Source organism: Elaeis guineensis, chromosome 3, assembly GCF_000442705.2.
Source record: "Elaeis guineensis isolate ETL-2024a chromosome 3, EG11, whole genome shotgun sequence".
NCBI classification, from domain to species: domain Eukaryota; kingdom Viridiplantae; phylum Streptophyta; class Magnoliopsida; order Arecales; family Arecaceae; genus Elaeis; species Elaeis guineensis.
Genome location: NC_025995.2, coordinates 107,145,063 through 107,163,837, shown reverse-complemented (window position 1 = coordinate 107,163,837; position 18,775 = coordinate 107,145,063). Strand labels below are relative to the sequence as shown.

The following is an 18,775-nucleotide window of genomic DNA, read 5'->3' as shown; positions in this document are numbered from 1 at the left end:
CCCAAAGAAGAGGATGAAGAATAGTCCCTCGGCTAGCTTTTTTTTTTTTTTTAAATATTGTTTCAAGGTGGCATTGGGTTTGATTACGTGGATCGATCGGCCCACAATTCAATCACAACCATTTTGCATGGGACCCAGTAGTGCTAGAAGGGGCATGATTAATAGTTGGACTAGATCCACTACTCAACCGATGGACCATTCAAATTGCGAAATAATTGCAGTAGGATAGAAATTGAAAAAGAACACAGCACGCATGCTTGAATGTGTTTCTGAATGGTTGGACTGGTCTTCACCAAAAAAAAAAAAAAAAAAGGACTGGTCCACCAACTCAGCAATAGACCTAGTCCAACTAAAATTGCACGTTGAGGGGAACCTGGGGGGCCCGATCATGCTATTTAAGGCGCAGTGGTAATCCTTTCTCGTTGGACAAGGACCGTTCCGCCATCCCCGATTGCAACTCGCTGCGTCGTTTCTGCTCTCTCCTCTCCCGTCTTGAAACAGCGCTAGGGTTAGGGTTTTTCTCGAACTCGATCGTCGCCCAAACCCTCATTCCCATACGATCCCTTGCTTTTTTGGAGATTAAGAATGGAGGTCGAGAAGGGCGGCGGCGGCGGCGGCGGCGGCGGAGCGAGCTCGCTGGTCCCAGTCGTGCCACCGTTCTTGAGCAAGTGCTACGAGATGGTGGACGATCCACAGACAAACGGGACGGTGTCCTGGAGTGAGACCAACAACAGCTTCGTTATCTGGGATCCCGCAACCTTCTGCCGGGATCTCCTGCCCAAGTACTTCAAACATAGTAACCTCTCTAGCTTCGTCCGCCAGCTTAACACCTATGTGAGACCCTCCTTTCCTTTCTCTTCATAGATGTGATCGGTTTCCCTTTTAACTTTTCCTTTCTTGGGGATCTTTATGAGTTGGATTTGTCGAGTTTGGTGATCAGATGGATTCTGATGTTTTATTGGGTCTATGTTCATTTGAAGATGTTGCTATTAATGTTTCTGTTGATACCGTGCACAATCGAGGTTGGTTGACTGCCGTGCAAAGTGGTTTCTTGCTCAATTAGGAATTTGTTAGATGGAACATGATTGATGCTTTTGTTTTCAAGAATCCAATGTTGAAGGTGTTGCATGCAATAAAAAAAAAAAAAAAATCATATTTTGCTGATTTGGCTACCGTTCTGTTTATCTGCATGAGCATGTGCATATGGGCAGACTCATCGAAGTTTAAGGTTGGTTGAATTGCAGAGCAAGGATTTTGCAAGTTATGTCTGATGCATTATTTATTGAAAGAATTTAGGACTTATAGCTGTAGGAGTCGATATCTTTGACAACTATTAAATACGAATAATCCCATCAGTTTATTTAACTGAATTTTGATAAACTTGTTTCCAAGTTTTAGAGATCTGCTATCTTGACCTCTTAAAAATCCTTTTAGAAATATCCACATATTATTTAGCTCTTTTCCTCTTCTTCTGAAAACCTTAGGTAGCCTTCTTATATCATTTTCTTGACATGAAGACTAATATCTTCAAGATCATGAAACTTTAAATTTTGTTACATATGAGAATTCTAATCACATAATGACTAGTTTAAACTTGGAGAGATATTAATTAAATCATTTTTTGTAGATTCAGGATGGAGAAAAAAAATGTTGGTATTCTATGTTAAGTTGGAATGAGTAAATTACTGAGACCTTAGTCTTTGATCATTATCAGTGTATATGGTCTATTAATGATGCTGTTTAAGATCTTATTTGTTGGTCGTCTGATATTATTCTGTGATAAAGGATGGATTTGATGGCATACAAATTAAACATTATCACAAGACTATTCGATCTCCTCCAGGCTCATTTGATGATCAAGATACTCTTATAGTGTGCAATACTTAACCTGGATTTTTGGTCATCGTGGATGAACAAACGAGAACTTTCGAAACATAATGTCTAATTACCAACTCCCCTAACAGATGTACAGCATCTCCAAGTGCCTTCAATATTGCATGAAATGGCTGATTAAGATTTCATTTCTTCTCAGTTTTGTGCATATGTAGCATGTACCTCATCCTAAAGGGTTTTTCAGATAATGTCCTGTATCTAGCTGCATTACGCTCTCAGATACGTTGGTCTAGGGGCTATATGGAGCCTGAAGTCCATTAAGTGGCCGAAGGCCCTATGACTTTTTTTTTTTCTAGTGATAGTTTGGTGTTAATCAGTAACCTTTTTTATGTGCACAGTAATATAGATACAATATAGATATTTAAATAATACTGCAAGAAATTGTTGTGGAAATAATTGTACTATGATTTTGGGCATTATCTCTGACATTTCCTATAGCCCAAGTGTTGATATTTACAATTTTCATGGGCATACGGATTAGTATTGTTTTCTAAAAATTACTGAATGCTGATTCCATCCAGAAATCTGGTTGAGAAGAGGTAGACATCTGGCTGTAAAAGTCTGCTCACACTGAATGAATGTTAATGAAATTTTATTGAACATGGACATGTTAGTTGCAGCAAGATGCAACCTGTTATGGGAATGAACAATGATGTGATAAAGATTACCAGAAATGATGGCAAGAAAGATTTTCATCAGCTCTTAATAAGTGTGCATTATTTGATGATTGAAGTTTTTCTTGTTGGTGTGTACGAACTGTTGATAGTAAGTGAGTTGTTAAAGGAGAGATTGAATAGGAAAGGCATGAAGATGAGGATGGAGGATGGGCTAAATAGTTTGGTCCATGGTTCGCCGTACCGGGCCGAACCACCCGGTATGTGGCGTACCGAGCCGGACTGGTCCCTTACCGGTCCGGTTCGGGCCTGTTTTTCGGAAAAAAACCCCGCACCGAACCGGACGGTTCGGGCCCATACCGCCCGGAACCGGACGGTACGGCTCGGTTCTGGATCGGTTCGGGGTGAACCGAACCGTACCGCCCATGGGAAAGGGGGGAAGGGGGGAAGGTGGCTCAGTTTGATGAGGTTCTTGTGTTATTTTCTTGGTATCTGAAATAAAATGAAACCTCAAGCACATCTCTCTCTCTATCATATCTGTTATACCATCTGTCTTGTAGTATCCGATATGATGTATTATATCATATTGATATGTTATTTCATATTATACCAATATTTGGTATGTTGTTTTGTACCAAATTGAAATATATATCGGTATTATAATAGAATGGTGTCAGTATAAGATCCGGTACCGAGATTGTAAAGCTTGTACCATGTATTAGTTCATCGGAATCCAACTCGTAAGATGAATTTGATTTGGTTTTTCATCACCAAACAGATGGAAATGCCTAGGCAAGCATTCTGAGAACTTGAGAGGAACCTGAAAGGAAATTTTGAACCTCTGATAGCTAGTAATGGAGGTTCTCCGCCCCAACAATTACTAAGCATTTACCATTACCCTTCTCCCTGTTTGGTACCATGACTCCTTGCTCATTTAACCCTGTGCATTCGTACCGTTTTAAGTATTCGTTTCCACAACAATTAATCGCAGTTGTAACAGATAGTTTAGAGGCCTCAACAAGATTTTAAAATAAAAATCTCAGTATTATAATCACACAACACTCAGCATTTATGATTAAAAAAGAAGCATGGGCGATATCTAATATTCTAATTAGTAACTCAAAATGGCATCATAAATTTGAATAATATCTGGTTGTATCAATATCATAAATCTTGTGATGCTAGTAGTGGTATATATGTCTCAGAGTTAATGAAGAAATTCTTATGGTGGAATCATAAAATTGAATAACTTCTGGTTGCATAATGTTGTGATGCTGGAAGCTTAAACTGTTATATGCGATATCATATAGGATTACAATTGGAGCAAGGCTTTTCATAAATAAGTCAAATAGGAGAGAGTTCAGGTATTTTACCACCCTAATTTTAATCAAGTTAAATGGTTGAGGGCTTTATGATGTGTTCTGAATCTTCCAAACCCATTTCCTTCTGCATGAAACTGATTTGATTGCAACATATGGCTATTAAGAGTCTTTGTACCGCAATCTAACTCCAAATGAAACCCAAATATGTCAATAATATGCAATATAATGCCATATTGAAGTTGTATTTATCAATTATGAACTTCAAAAATCAAAAAAAAAAAAATTGAAAATCGAAAAAAATATTGTGTATCGGTATCGGACCGATACGTCCTGACATACCATGTGTCGGTACGGTACGATACCGGTACCGTACCATATCGGTCCGGGACCGGCATGCCATCCGGTACCGGTACAGCGAACCTTGGTTTGGTCTATTGATATATCCATTGGATTTACTAGTTGATGAAGCACCTAGGGTCTAATGATGTGGATCACATATTCAACAAAAAGTTGCAAAAATATAAGAGATGAAGCTTTAGGAAAAGGTTGATCCTCAAGAAGTTGCTCACTGCTGTTTTTCTGTTGGTTTATCATCATGGTTATTCAGAGAAATAACAACTTGAACAAATTGAACTATGCTGTTCATGTGGAAAGATCAAAATCCATTCTTAGTGTATCTTTTACATTGCAAAACCGAAATTCAGCCTGAAGAAATTTAGCTATATTGTTCATGGAAGAAGCAATATCCAATCTCAATCAATCTTGTACACTGTTAAATCTAAATTGAGATAGGAAACTGTGTGCAAATGTTGTGAACCACCATGTTCAATGTGAATTGTGTGGACTGATATCTCTCAATTAGTGTTTCATGGGAAGTCATTTTCATAATAATTGCTTATTTAGTTAAATTTGAATTGCAGCTTTTTTGGTTCAATTACAATGAATTATGAGTTCACAGTCAGTATATCCATGTTTATGTTTTTTTTTTTTAGGTTTGTTAGCTTGGAAGGGCTTTTATAAACTTATTGTCCTATCTTGTAGCATAAATGACCCCTTGTGTTAACAGGGTTTTCGAAAGGTCGATCCTGATAGACATGAGTTTGCAAATGAGGGATTCCTGAGGGGCCAAAAGGATTTGCTGAAGACCATTACGAGGAAGAAACCTTCCCATAATGCTGTTCAGCAGCATCAGTCTCAAGGGAGAAATACATCAGTAAAGGCATGCGTTGAGGTCGGAAAATTTGGGCCAAAGGAAGAAATTGAAATGCTCAAGAGGGATAAGAATGTCCTTATGCAGGAGCTGGTAAAACTCAGGCAGCATCAGCAAGACACTGACCATGAAGTTCGTATTGTGAGACAACGTATACAAGGTATGGAGCAGCATCAGCAGCAGATGATGTCATTTTTGGCCATGGCAGTTAAGAGTCCTGGAGTTGTGGCCCAACTAATGCAGCAGAGCGGGAATAATAGGTTGACCGAGGCAAATAAGAAAAGAAGGCTTCCTGCATTGGAACAAGGTGTTGTAGGAAGTTCCCAGACTTCATCTGATGGGCAGATTATCAGATACCAGCCTTTTATGCCTGAGACCTTGAGGTCATCTATGTCACCAATGCCGAATTCTGTTGTATCAACTAATTTTCAGCCTATGTCTAATGGGGTCAATGATTTGTGCACAAATGTGGATGTCATGTCACTTGGGGCTAACTCCTCTTTGCCACCAGGAGGGGATCTTCCTCTGACAGAATATATAGAACAACTTTTGGCCAGCCCGATATCAGAAAATAATGGGCAGATTGAGCCTCAATCCCTGGAGGTTCCAGATTTTATGTTGGATTTTGTTTTACCAGAGCAGGAAATTCAGATGGAAATATCTCAAAACATGGTTCTTCCAAGTGAACAGGTGGAAGGGAATCATCAAGCATCTGAAAAAGATAGCGGGCACGATAAGTTGAGTAGCCTCTAGGGGTCAGGAGTGTAGAACATCTTCTGAGTCTCTGACATACATACATACATGCATACATGCATACATACGTATGTTCTGAATAAGCGCATGACTGTCCCTTCATTTTGTTATCTTATGATAATGCTGTGATTTTGCTCTTTTCACAATCTTTCTATTTATTTTTTTTTTTCAAAAGCTTTTACTAAAGAATTAAATCCAGACTGAATTTTCTGTGTCTAATGACAGAAATTTCTTTGGCTTTTCAGCATGTCTTAATATGGAAACCAGGTGAATGGAGAAGATATGATAGAGGGATGGACTGCGCTCATTTGCTGGCTGATAAACTGCATGGTTACCATGAGAAGAACGACACTGGTGTAAGGTCAATTATTGCAAAGCTTTTGACATGCATACTAATTAGATGGGATTGGATTTTTCCTTTTTTTTCTTTTTTTGATTATCTGGTTTTGGTGTACATATTTATGACGGTAATATTTATCAGAGGATTTTTTTCCCTTAAAAAGTTTTTATATCATTGCGTGCCCTGGGAGGTCAATGTATGTGTGGTAATCAAAATCATACACCGTTTCACCAGTCTTAGGATTATCAAGACTATATGCTACAATAGTGCCACTACTAGACTAATGTAGTTCTAGAAGTCCAGTTCTAAAAAACTAGAATTTTGCTGTAGATGCACTAAGTCATTCTCAAGTGTTATTGGTTTTTTCTTTTTCAGTTATAAATGTTATTTACTGAAACACAGAGAAAATAAAAGTTCTTATTGGTACTTTTGTGTGTTTAGACAATAGTATCAGAACTTGTTCTTATGAGCAGGTTTCATAAAGCCAAAACAGCGGAATACGCCTATTAATTATGGATTTGGTTATATCGTGAGAGGATATGATTGCTGAAATCCATACCCTGACTTTTTACATTTTCTTGTCAGTAACACTAAGATTAGGTGGAGTTAGTTTTGTGGCAACTTTGACCTTAATTTGGACCTTCCAAGAATTTATTATGTTATAATATGCACATGACTTTGACAATACATACAAGTGTGATGTGGGATGAAGTCAGAGGCTGTTTAGATGATAAGATTGCGGAACTGTTAGAGGGGTACCATATATCCTCAAGGTACAAATTGTTAAAGGAAATTGCAAAATCCAAAATGCACCGAGTACAATGTCTGAAGGGATGTTTGCAAAACAACATACGAGGCATGAAACATGTTCACAAAGTCATTTTTGTTTTTTTTTTTCCTCTAAGCATAGCTATTTGAAATCTCTAAACTTTTGGAAGCAAAATTTGTCTGCTTCCAAGCTTGAAAACGAAAACAACAGAGTCGGTTACTCTCCCAACCTCCAACTCCACCACCTACATTGCTAGAATGCCTTCACCATCACCACTACTTGCTACCACTTCAAAGTGTACCTCTCCATGCTTCATTGTCCTGCGGCCACCATCACCGCCACCACCACCATGACAACCTTCGCTACTATTGCCACAGTGCCACCATTATGGCCGCTAATTACTACCACATCCCTCCAACTTGACCAATGCCCTCCACATCATTCACTACCATCCCCATTGCCTCCACTAGCATCATTGTCAAGACTCATGTAATAAATGAAAGCATATATAGTTATCATACGCATTTCTATTTCTAAATATTGAAAACAATACAAAAGCAATCGGAGGACCAAAGAAGCATATGCAATATAATATAGCCTTTATCAGAACTAACATGCTTTATCCTGTTAATATGTCTTATTTTATTATAGTTGCCATTGCATTCATTTTAATCTATTTCAATCTCCTTTGTGCCATTTCTTAAAAAAAATTCACTACGAATTGATTATTTTCCTGGATGTTGATTTTCTTTTAAACTCTTAAACTGAAAATTTTGAACTCCTCATCATGGCAGTTGCAACTGTGATAATCTGCTCCTATATGTTAGTGTTAATGCATTCTAGTAAGAGAAAAATTTAGTGATATGGACCCAATTAGATCTGTTGAATGTAAGGTTAGTAATGCTTTTGTGAGACTGTGCAAGATTGGAGAAAATTGGAGAACTCTTTGAGAGTTGGTAAGAGAATTTAGTAAAAAAAAGGGATGAACTCAAGAAGGAAAAATTCTGTCCCAATATTCTATTGCAAGATATGAGGATAATGCAATAAAGAAAAGAAAGTTGGGAAGAGAAAATATAATTGGAAAATGGATGATGCTGATGTATCTTCAATTGAAGAGGAAAGGGACACAAAGAATCAGGTTCTATGTTCATGGTGAATTGGATATGAGATTTTATGATATTGTTATGCAATATAAGTATATCATATAAATATTTGGGGTTACTGGGTTGCATTAGGTTGCTTTGAAGGTAAGCCTATACTGGATGTGGCAGAAGGAGTTGGAAATTCATTCACAGGCCTTCCTATTAACCTGGTCTATTTGGTGTGTCATATCCAGGTTAGTTTTGGGGATGTATGGTTCTGGAAGCATGGATGAAAGGGATGAATAAGAAAAATAAACTAGTCGAAGATCGGCGCGTTGTGTAGGGCCGGATGTATGACAATAATTTTTCAGATGTTGTTGTTCTATTTTTAATTGTTTAGATGTTGTTTGCAGAATTATAATATGTAATATTTGACAGTTAGAAATATTGATGTGCTTATACTGATAGAAAAATAATGTGAAACAACTAATTAACATAGAATTAAGGAAACATGGACTTTTGCAACAGTGCAAAAAGAAGCAGCAGTGAATAAAAAAGAATAATTTCACCACTTATATATGAGGAGGAAGCGTCGTGCATCTATTAAATGAAAGTTAATATGTATTCTTGGTGGACTACAAATGTTAATAAACAAACAACTTTTAAGTTTCCAATGCACAACACATGCAACATTGAAGAGGTATTCTTTTCAGATGGCACAACAAAATTCATTTGAGAACCTGAGTTGGCAACACTCCAATACTCCTTCACAGAGTATTGTTTTGATATATATATATATATATGATCTGTAGCTAGAGCAGGATCAGGTAGTTTTTTTTTGTTTTCCATCAGTATCATGTAGTTTTTAGCATCATATGAGAAACCTAATTTAATTTCTCATCATCTATATAGGAGGGTTGTTGTTTTAGTAACGACAGCCTTCCATTCCTTGTTTTATAGCATCATTTTAGGAGAGGGTCGGTCAGAGGGTTCGGACACAATTGCTGGCCCGATGCAATACTCCTGGCCCCGGTGAACACGAGCCCCACCGCCATCCCCTCCCCTCTCCTCCCCTAGCTTCGGCACCACTAACCCCCCTCAGGAGGCACCCGGGAACGGGAGGTGAGGGGGGTTGGGGAGGACAGCAACGGCAGAGACCCACGAAGAGGGAAGAAAAAGCCTTCGAGAAGGTTCAGAGGAAGTCCACAGCGTGCGGAGCAAAAAAAAAGTATGCAGCCACGTGTGTGCACAGTCAGCTCCGACATGTCACACGTCACGTGGCGCATAGGGAACAAGTGGCACAATAAAATTCATTTGAGAAGCTGAGTTGGCAACACCACAATGTTTGGAGAAGCTGAGTTGTCAACACCATAATACTCCTCCACAGAGTATGGCTTTATATATATATATATATATATATATATATATATATATATGATATGATCTGTACCTAGAGCAGGATTAGGTAATTTTTTTTATTGTCCATCAGTATCATGTAGTTTTTAGCATCATATGAGAAACCTAATTCGATTTCTCATCGAATAATAAAAAAATAATCAAATATAATAATATTAAGAAAATAATGTTCTTTTGGAACATATAATTTATTTTTTAAAAAATTATTTTGATTCTATTTCTACTCTTTAGAAACATACAGTCATTCAATACAAAATAGTTGGTACCTAATTGTGGCACAACACAGCTACATACATCATATTATAAGACATTAAGTATCATTCTTATGTAGAACTTCATCTTTGATTTTAAAATTCTACTTTAAATTAGCATCAAGGTAATAATAAATTTTTTAAACTACCAAATAACAATAAAAAATAATCCATAAAAAATAATATATTATAATAAATTTCATTAAGAGGGTGAGAGAGAGTTACCTCGACGGCTTACCTGCTAAGTACAGTCGATAACTTCATTATATTGTATCGAACTTCAAGTTCGTATATTAAATCTTAGCTTCGTTATGCTGTATTGAACTCCCCTCTCAGAATCTAGAAGCTGTCAGATTTACATCGACATCATTTCATTAAGCTAATGAAGGAATACAAGGCATAATGAATGATCAAACAAACTAACAAAAAAAAAAGATATGCAACTAACATTTATGGCTCAATTCTCTAAGTTTCTTTTCGAGCAAACAAAAAGACAATAATTAGGAAAAAAAAGAACAATCGGTAAGAAATAATACTACTAACCATACCTTGCTTTGAGCGAGAGATCTGTAGCCAAAGCAGGATCAGATAATTTTTTTTTGTTCCTTATCAATATTATATAGTTTTTAGCATCATATGAGAAACCTAATTCGATTTCTCATCAGCTATATAGGAGGGTTGTTATTTTAGTAACAACGGCCTTCCGCTTCTTGTTTTATAACATCATTTGGGGGGAGGGTCGGTCAGAGGGTTCGGACACATTGCTGGCACGATGCAGTAGCCTTATTGTCTGGAAAAAAAATTTCAAAGCACGGTTGCTGCTGTGGTGTAGCAGCCTTCCAGTGCCCATGAACTGGAACAGAGGTTGCTGCTAAAATTTAGCGGCCGTCTATCATGTCCATAAAAACAAAAAAATCTCAAACAAAAATTAATACTAATATTATTCTTATCAGTCCCCGTGTGCCACATGGCATGTATGCTGAGAGGTGCAGTTGATGCTGACTGTGTGCGTTGCTCCACTTCTCCCGACGTGCCACGTGGCATCCTCGCTGACGCGTGCAATTGGTTTACTGTGCAGGTAGTCGGTGTGCGTTCTCCCGCCCTGGCCCATCGCCATCCGCACCGCAGTCAGCTCCACGCGACCACCAAACCCCCTTCCCTCCCCCGGCTCCGGCGCCACCAACCCCCTCCCCTCCACTCCCTTCCCCTAGCCGTCTTCTTTTTTTTTTTTGCTTTACCGCCTCATCCAGCCCCTCGTTGATAATGGCGCTCACCTCATCGACTCCCCCCCTCCGCCGTGCCCCCCTCCTTTCCCCTTCGCTGCGCCCCCTCCTCCCCCTTTGAGGCAAAAAGACGATCTTTCTAATATTTTCAGAAGTAGGAAAAAAGGAAGCTTACATTAAGTTTCTTTTGGAGGGGCTTGGGCCACTGCTTGGGGCGGTGGGGGGGCTTGGCACCGGTCATGGTGATAAAGTCGTCCATCATCTCCTCTTCCTTCGATGGCAAGAGGCTGAACTCCGCCGACATCACCTTCGTCACCATCTTCTCGTCGCCCTTAGCACCTACTGTGGACCTCAGAGATCTCATCACGGGATCAGAGACTGGCCTCCCAATCTCCACCGTAGTCAGGTTGCTGCCCGGCATCATCGCCTCCCGACAATGATCTCGCCGCTCCCGCTGGCTACTGTTCATGGCTCTGCCTCACTGACTCCCCCCTCCACTGCGTCCCCCTCCCCCACCTTTATGGCATCATGGGCAATCGGCTACTGATTGGGAGAAAACCAAATGAAAACTGGAGGATGGAGGAGAAGGCCAGGGCAGAGAGAAAGTGAAGGAAGGAACGGCCAATGGCGGCGTCGGAGGAGGAAGGGGAGAGGAGGAGGTAGAGGAAGGGAAAGGAGAGGAGGAGAAGGTAGAGGTAGAAGCGGCAGAGGGAGAGGCGGCGAGAAGAAAAGATCTGAAAGGGTTTCAAGCCAAAAAAAAGTATGAAACGGAAAGGGGAAATGACTCGGATTTGACAACTCCATTGTTCATCTCCAACTTTCTCTCTCCTAATAAACAAGTAGGACAACAATCCTTTTCTCAAACATTTTTTTCTGTCCTATTTTCTCTCTTAATAAAGAGGTAAGACACCTCCTCCACGTGCTCTCCCCTCTCCTCTCTTCCTTCCCATTCACAGATCCGACGCTCATCGAACATCACGGCGGGAGACGCTGAGGTGGCACCACCGAAGACGCTGAGGTCGCAATCTGACATGTCCTCCTGATAAAAATCCTTCTCTCCTCTCTCTCAGATAAGGCAACAATCATTCTTTCAGATATGTCCGGATGTTTTTTTTCAAAGATTTGCTCTCTTTTTTCTGTCCTACTTTCTTTCTCCTAATAAAAAAAATGAGACAACTCCTCCACGTGCTCTCCCCTCTTCTCTCTCTCCTAATAAAGTGGTAAGGCACCTCCTCCACGTGCTCTCCCCTCTTCTCTTTCATCCACAGATCTGATGCTCATTGAACATGACGGCGGGAGAACGCACACCGGCTACCTGCACAGTGAACCAATTGCACACGTCAGCGAGGACGCTACGCGGCACATCGGGAGAAGTGGAGCAGCGCGCACAGTCAGCACCAGTCAGCACACACGCCACGTGAGGTAGCAATCTGATTTGGCAACACCACAATGCTTGGAGGCGCTAGCAACACCCCAAGGCTCCTCTGTTGAGTATCACTTTATATATATATATATATATATATATATATATATATATATATATATATATATATATATATATTAGAATATGGGTCTGCATGTCTCTGCATCACTACCAAGGAGTTATACATGACACTTTGAGGGGCTCTTTGGTTGTATGTTAATTTTATAACAGATAGTTATAAAACTTAGTTCTCTGCAAAAACAGGTCTTATGAAAAATAAGGGAATTCCTATCAAAAAAAGGGAAGGCCTATTTATCATAAAGCTAATTTTCAGGTTTATGACCTAATACTTTTGACCAAACAGGCTTTTATATATCCATACAAGTGTTTTTGTAAAACTTGTTCATTTAAGATTTTGTATAAACCTACATTAAGAAAAGTCATCCACCAAACAACCCCTAAAGAAGTGTCCATGTTATTTCTTGTGGGTCTTGTAGGGTGCCTCAGAGTTGATAACAAACATCTGTGCTGTGAACATATAATGGAGCCAGTGAAGTGCAATCTCCAGTCAAGTCTCCCTGACCCTTACCAAAGGCACGTTTTATGCAATGGACTAACATCTAAAACAATCATAACCTATTGTATTTCTTGTTCACAAGTAGTTGGTGATCAAACAACTAACTGTTTTTTCCATGTTTTCTAAAACAGGAAACTGGCAATGCAACCCTATGCACCCCTACTTAATTAATATGGAGGATTCAAAATCGTTCTTGCTATTGAGGTTTTAAATAAAACTTATCTGAAATCTAATGTATTTTTACAATTGATCTGTCAACATAGGCTGCTAGCTATCTTCAATCCAAGTTATAAACTTTTTGGATGATGAAAGTGTTACTTCCTCTGTGTTTTTTTGCAACTGATTGGTGTATTAGACCCAACTTTTTTATGTATTTCATGTAAGTATTATAGAAAAGAAAAGTCATCTTACGGGCGCCAGTAAGTGTTGCTATAGAAGTTGTGGTTTATATAGGCTAGGCTGTTCTTTTTTCAAAGTTTGATGGAGTACAGATTAAGATTAATTAAAAGATACAATAGATTAGGACAAATCTATTTTGGGCTATGGAGGGTGTTGGTTCACATGTGTTTGCGTGCAAAATCGCTATTTATTGAGGTCTGTGTATTTGGTTCTGTGTATGAGAATTAACTGTGGATGAGCTATCAGGTGTTGGAGTTTTCTAGTGATTTATTTGTTTGGAAAGTATTTTGGTTTATTAACCAATTGTTATTACCTTTTCGGACAGGTAGATTTACTTATTTTTTTTCCTGTTCTCTGTAAGTCCTGCTTTTCCTTTTGATGTTTGAAGCAAATGATAAAATCTGTATCAAAAAAAAAAGAGAGAATGATAATATAATTACTGCATTTCTGTAGTTATTTTTAGAAAAGTTTAAAGAGTCCTTTGTGTTCAAATTGGCCAGATTATGGAAGGAAATATTTTAATTATTTGTTTGAAAGATATTGGGTTCCCTTCCTTCAGGAGTTGTAGTTATCAAATTTCGAGTCCAGAAGTCAGTTAAACTGTTGCTAAAAGAGAAGCGCAGATGAGAAAGTATGGATTAAGATGGCCACCTTATTAACCCCTTGCTGTGGACATTTCGAACCCTTGGGATGTTTTTGTTTCATGTAACTGGCCTACCTTCCAATCCTGTCATTAAACTGGTCCTTTTCCAATGTTTTCCCATGGTCACAGTCACATGCAGCTGAGCTTCTAAATGCAGAATAAATGCTGCAATTTGACCTATGGTTGACAACTTGACATACAGTGAAAACTGTTGTAATTCAAGTTATGGTTGCTGAGGATGGTTGGTGCAACTCATTTAGTTTACAAATGAGTGTGATTGGTTACTATATTTCCACCTTTATCATATCTGCAGTTAATACCTTCAGTTGCTAGCAGCCAAATGGGTGCATGATCATTGTCTGTTCTCTCTCTTCGCAAACAGCTCCCAAGTCTCCCAAGTTTCTTTCTAATTCTCTCTCAAGTTTGAAAGAGCAACTGACTTATTAAGAACTACCCTTTTATTTTACACAACATCACTATCCATTTTCTTCACTTTGGAATATCAGCTTTGAGAAATATTTTTAAGAAGGTTGAGTTAGAAATTAGTGTTTATAGTCCATAGAGAGTGTACCATGCCCTACGGAAGTGTGCAGCTTTCATAACCATATTTTATGGACCATTGGACCTTACTAGTATTTTACTCTTCTTGTTTCCTTCACTGTGGATCAACTTTATCAACTATCTCCAGTCAATTCTAATCTGCGTTTCCTCATTGTACAATTTTTCAGTGCCAAAATTATTGTCAAATATTCTTGTAGTTTTTCACAGTACTGGTTTAGGCTTTCCTCTTTCGTATGTTTGCTTATAATCTTCAATGCAGATTCTCCTTATATAATTTAATTCTGGAACAGCATGACCTTGTCCTAGCATTGCAGTCATATTTCTTGTCAATAAGCTGAGCGGGTGTTTCCACATGTCATGATACCTTATCTGCAGTTCAAGTTAATGGCCTGAATACTTGCTTGTGTTGTCCTAGTCTTATGTTTACATCTTATTTTTCTATTTGTTAGATATTCATTAATTTACCCTGCATCTCTCTCTTGATATATGGTCCACCATGTGTTCAAGGGGGAGGGTGTTGGAGATGATAGAGTGAATTCTCCATAATTATGTCTCATGTTTACTTTGCAATTTCAGATATATTTGTTCATCTTTATTTTGTGTTAATAATGGGTTTGTTCACGGACTGTCTATGTATGATTTGTTCATTGATATGTAACAGGTATCCTGGTATGTTGTGCATAAAGTAGAAATTTTTTTTTCTGACTTTTTCCTAGTATGTCGAAATGAGGGTGGTGCATTCTCTCCAAACCTTCTCTACAAGTTTCATTTATCAATGGTGGACTACTTAAAGCATTATCTGGTATAGTGGTACCATTTGTTGATTCCACATTAAATTATCAAAAAAATGCTGTTTCATTACATCTTGTTATTATAGTCCCACTGTCTATAACCATATGCATGAGTTCTCAATCATTTTTTTTTAAAGATTCTGTCATGACATATGTAAATTCTTTCAGATGACATGCACTCTTTCAAACCACAGCTATTTTTCTTTCTTTTTTATTAATCAATTTTTTATTTTCTCTTGTTTCAGCCATTTTTTTCCTTTCAATTTAACATGTCCTACATTCATCTTAACCTAGTTGGAACTTCTGTTTGCCCAACGAAGAAAACTACTTATCAAGATTTTCCACCTTGTAACAATTTTGTTTCTTAAACATGGTCCATAAGCCTGGTTCATTATATATTGGATCAGCTTTCTTGAGCAAATTGGGAACCCATCAAGTTCTGGGAACTTTCTATCAAATTGGTGCCAGAATTCTAGCCAGAGCAACAGTGGGAAAAAAGTTCTGGCCATAAGACCTGGAAGTAATATCTCGCTGTTTTTTGGATTTTATATTATTGTTTATGGTTATAAGACTTAAGCTTGTTCAAACAAAACAAACCATAGAAGATTCTAGTAATCAAGGCATGTTAGGTAGAAACCTTATTGAATTTTTACCTCTGATTAATCTGAATTTGAAATTCTCTGCCATTTGAATGGTCATTAATGAGTTCTTATTGCAATGATGTTTCTTTTTATGCCACACTTACTCTTATATGTAAAAGTTATTTTTTTGTTTGGTCTCTCTCTCTCTCTCTCACACACACACACACAGAGAGAGAGAATAGAGATAGAGAGTTTCTTCTGCGAATACCAATCCAGGATGGCTAATTTTTGGCTTTTTGACCATATCATAAAGGGTATTTTCTTCTATATTGTTGAGTTTCATCAACAAATTTGTATCTCATTATATATAAACCTTCATGGATTTAATGTATTATAAACCCATATTAATTTGTGAGATTGAAAAGAACATTCAGGAATTGTTATTAATTGATAACTTCATTCATGCCTATCTGGAGGCTAGAGGGAGTTTCTACTTTCAAAGACTACAAGGTTACTTTCAAATTGCTCTTCAGAAAGGAAACATTTGAAGTTATTTTTGAAATCCGAGGCATGCTGTTCATATTTGTTTAATCATTAAATGAAGTCAATGACATTATCCACATCATGCATCGTATTTTTAAATTTTTTTCATCTATAGTAACTTTGGCTTAAATTTATCATGACATATGTTAGCGCCTACCATTACATGCAGTATGTTATTGTGATCCCACAATATAGTAAGTACAGAGAGTGAAGTAATCAATATTCTGAGTGGTAGAAGGAACCATATCAATTGATGAGATTATTGCATTGTGTTAAAGCTAATGGCCTACACTCTGCTAATGTGTGGTGGTCACTGGTTTATATCATATAATAAGGTGTTTTGAACTAGTCATATTATTACTAAGCATAAAAAATAGGGACAAAATATAGTGCTCTGAGCTGTGGTGATAGTATTTAAGATATGGTATCCATTTTTGTATTGCTGGTTTATCAGACAGCAGTCATGTCTTGTACTGCATCAGGGGCATATTCATATGATGTATTAGCGTTGTGTTGCATCCTGTCTCATATGCTCTTCATATTGTGCATTTTAGATTGTTCAATATGTCACTTATGCCTTGAATATGCTGTTTTTGTGCAGTGTTAATTATAGTGCCATGTTTTAATCATTTTTGCAGCGCAGTAATCGTATAGCAGTGTCATTTTATGCTGTACAAAAAGTTTCATTTCGAAATGATAATGTCTTAAGATTATAGATTCTTTTCATTAAAGCAAACTTTTTGCTTGTCTTGGAAAAACTAAAGGTGGATGTTTTTATACATTTGGATGGGGCAGAGTGCAAAATTTCCAAAGCATCAAATATGTGCTTGACATGAAATAAACGTTGTGCAAAAGTTGAATTTGTTAGGTATCATTTTGTTGGGTGCTGGAAGGTGTCAAAATAGTGCCTGACATGCAGTCGATTTTTATTTGAAGCCGAATTACAAATCAACACCTGACATGCACTTACTTTCCGTTGAAGGCTGAATTTGGTATGTGTTGATCGTATGTGGCTGAAATGCCATCGCCATTGATTGTTTGAGGTGCCAATTGGACCTTGGTAAATGAGAATGAAATTAGTGTTGGACTCCACTGATTCTCACATGATCAAAATAAGTTCATTTTACATCTTTTACTAATTGGCGGTGGTTCCCTTTTTTGGGAAGGGCAGTTATAGTTTTGAATCTCAGTTCCTCAATGGTTGAATAATTATTTTATTGCCTTAAATGTCAATGGATCAAATAATATCACCTTATCAACATTTTACCTGTAGCCAATTTATGATGGAACAACTTTCATATTTAGGTAGAAATTCAATAGTCATATATTCCATAAAATGCTTTATACATTCTTTTGTTGTTGGTGACATTTGACCATAAAATACTAAAATTTGTTTCATGGTTCAGATTTCCATTTGGAGTGAAGCCTTGCAACACTGCCAATGCCGGTCCCAAGCCCGGATGAGAAAGGTGGAGGGTTGATGTTGTGCTGACAGAGCATTGTAAAAAGCTGAGGCTTTTGGCTTGACGTAATCCATGATGAACTTGATGGATGCTTTAACTTGACAGGCTTTCAACGGGCGACGCAATGAGCCTTTAGAGTCCAGGCATTATACTTGACAGACTGCTGTATCATGTATAACTTGTTCTTGGTTAAAAAAAAATAAGTTAAAGACAAGAACATGAGCAATCAACGTGCATAACTTTGTATTAAAAAAAAAGTCTTCAGATGCTTGTTTTTTTTTTGTTATTTCTAATTTTTTCTTGGGACCCTTGTGATCTTCTCATTCAAATTCCATACCTTCCAATTCTTTTCCCAATATTTAATTCAGTTATGGATGTTTTCGAGATGTGGTCTCTGATAAACCCTATCGATTCAGCCGGTATCTCTTCTTCCCTTTATGATAGCATGGTGGGGGGAAACACATTCTGTAATTTTTTTATTTAAAAGCTCTTTGTTTGAGTTTAACTCTTGTAATAATTTTTCTCAATGGGTTGACCAAGCATACGACTTGTGATGCTAGTTACCAGCGATTGTCATATCTTCGGCGATATTAATTGCTCAGGCTTTGAACAGGCTTGAAGATCGGTCAATACATGCTCGTTGCTGTATCATGTAAGCTGGTAAAGATCGTAGAACCACCTCACCTTTCTCTCTTTGCATGGCAAGCATCCTTTTTTTTTTTTTTTGGTAAAAGGTAAGCATCTTGTTTTAGTGGTAATCGATAATGTGCTTTTGCCAAATGTTTGTAGTTTGCCATTGCTGTCGAACGGGAAATATCGACCGGTGAAAGAAATTAGGGAAAGAGTGGTAGGTGGTTATTTTGTTGTTTGTGACTTGTGAGGCAGTCTAGTCATCACTCATCCTCGTCGGTCCGTGATTTT

The 18,775-nt window shown here is 37.9% G+C and overlaps 1 protein-coding gene across 18 annotated transcripts; it reads left to right on the top strand.

Annotated features, from left to right (window-relative positions):
• The first annotated feature begins 421 nt into the window (after positions 1-421).
• Positions 422-18,210, top strand: LOC105041119 (heat stress transcription factor A-1). 18 transcript variants are annotated; one of them, XM_073254265.1, is made up of 7 exons: positions 422-834; positions 4,896-5,860; positions 6,038-6,153; positions 10,729-12,295; positions 12,794-12,890; positions 13,005-13,077; positions 17,798-18,210. In XM_073254265.1, exons 1-2 carry the CDS (start codon positions 586-588, stop codon positions 5,790-5,792), a joined length of 1,146 nt encoding a protein of 381 aa, XP_073110366.1. In that variant the 5' UTR covers positions 422-585; the 3' UTR covers positions 5,793-5,860; positions 6,038-6,153; positions 10,729-12,295; positions 12,794-12,890; positions 13,005-13,077; positions 17,798-18,210. The 18 variants fall into 18 exon arrangements, with proteins under 18 accessions (XP_073110366.1, XP_073110372.1, XP_073110368.1 ...); XM_073254271.1 differs by lacking the exon at positions 10,729-12,295 and having other exon boundaries at positions 6,038-6,148; XM_073254267.1 differs by lacking the exon at positions 10,729-12,295.
• Positions 18,211-18,775: the final 565 nt, after the last annotated feature.

Coding starts and splice junctions, on each gene's coding strand:
- LOC105041119 (XM_029263386.2), top strand. CDS start 586: ATGGAGGTCGAGAAGGGCGGCGGCGGCGGCGGCGGCGGCGGAGCGAGC. Junction 835..4,895: donor TCCGCCAGCTTAACACCTAT/GTGAGACCCTCC, acceptor TTGTGTTAACAG/GGTTTTCGAAAGGTCGATCC.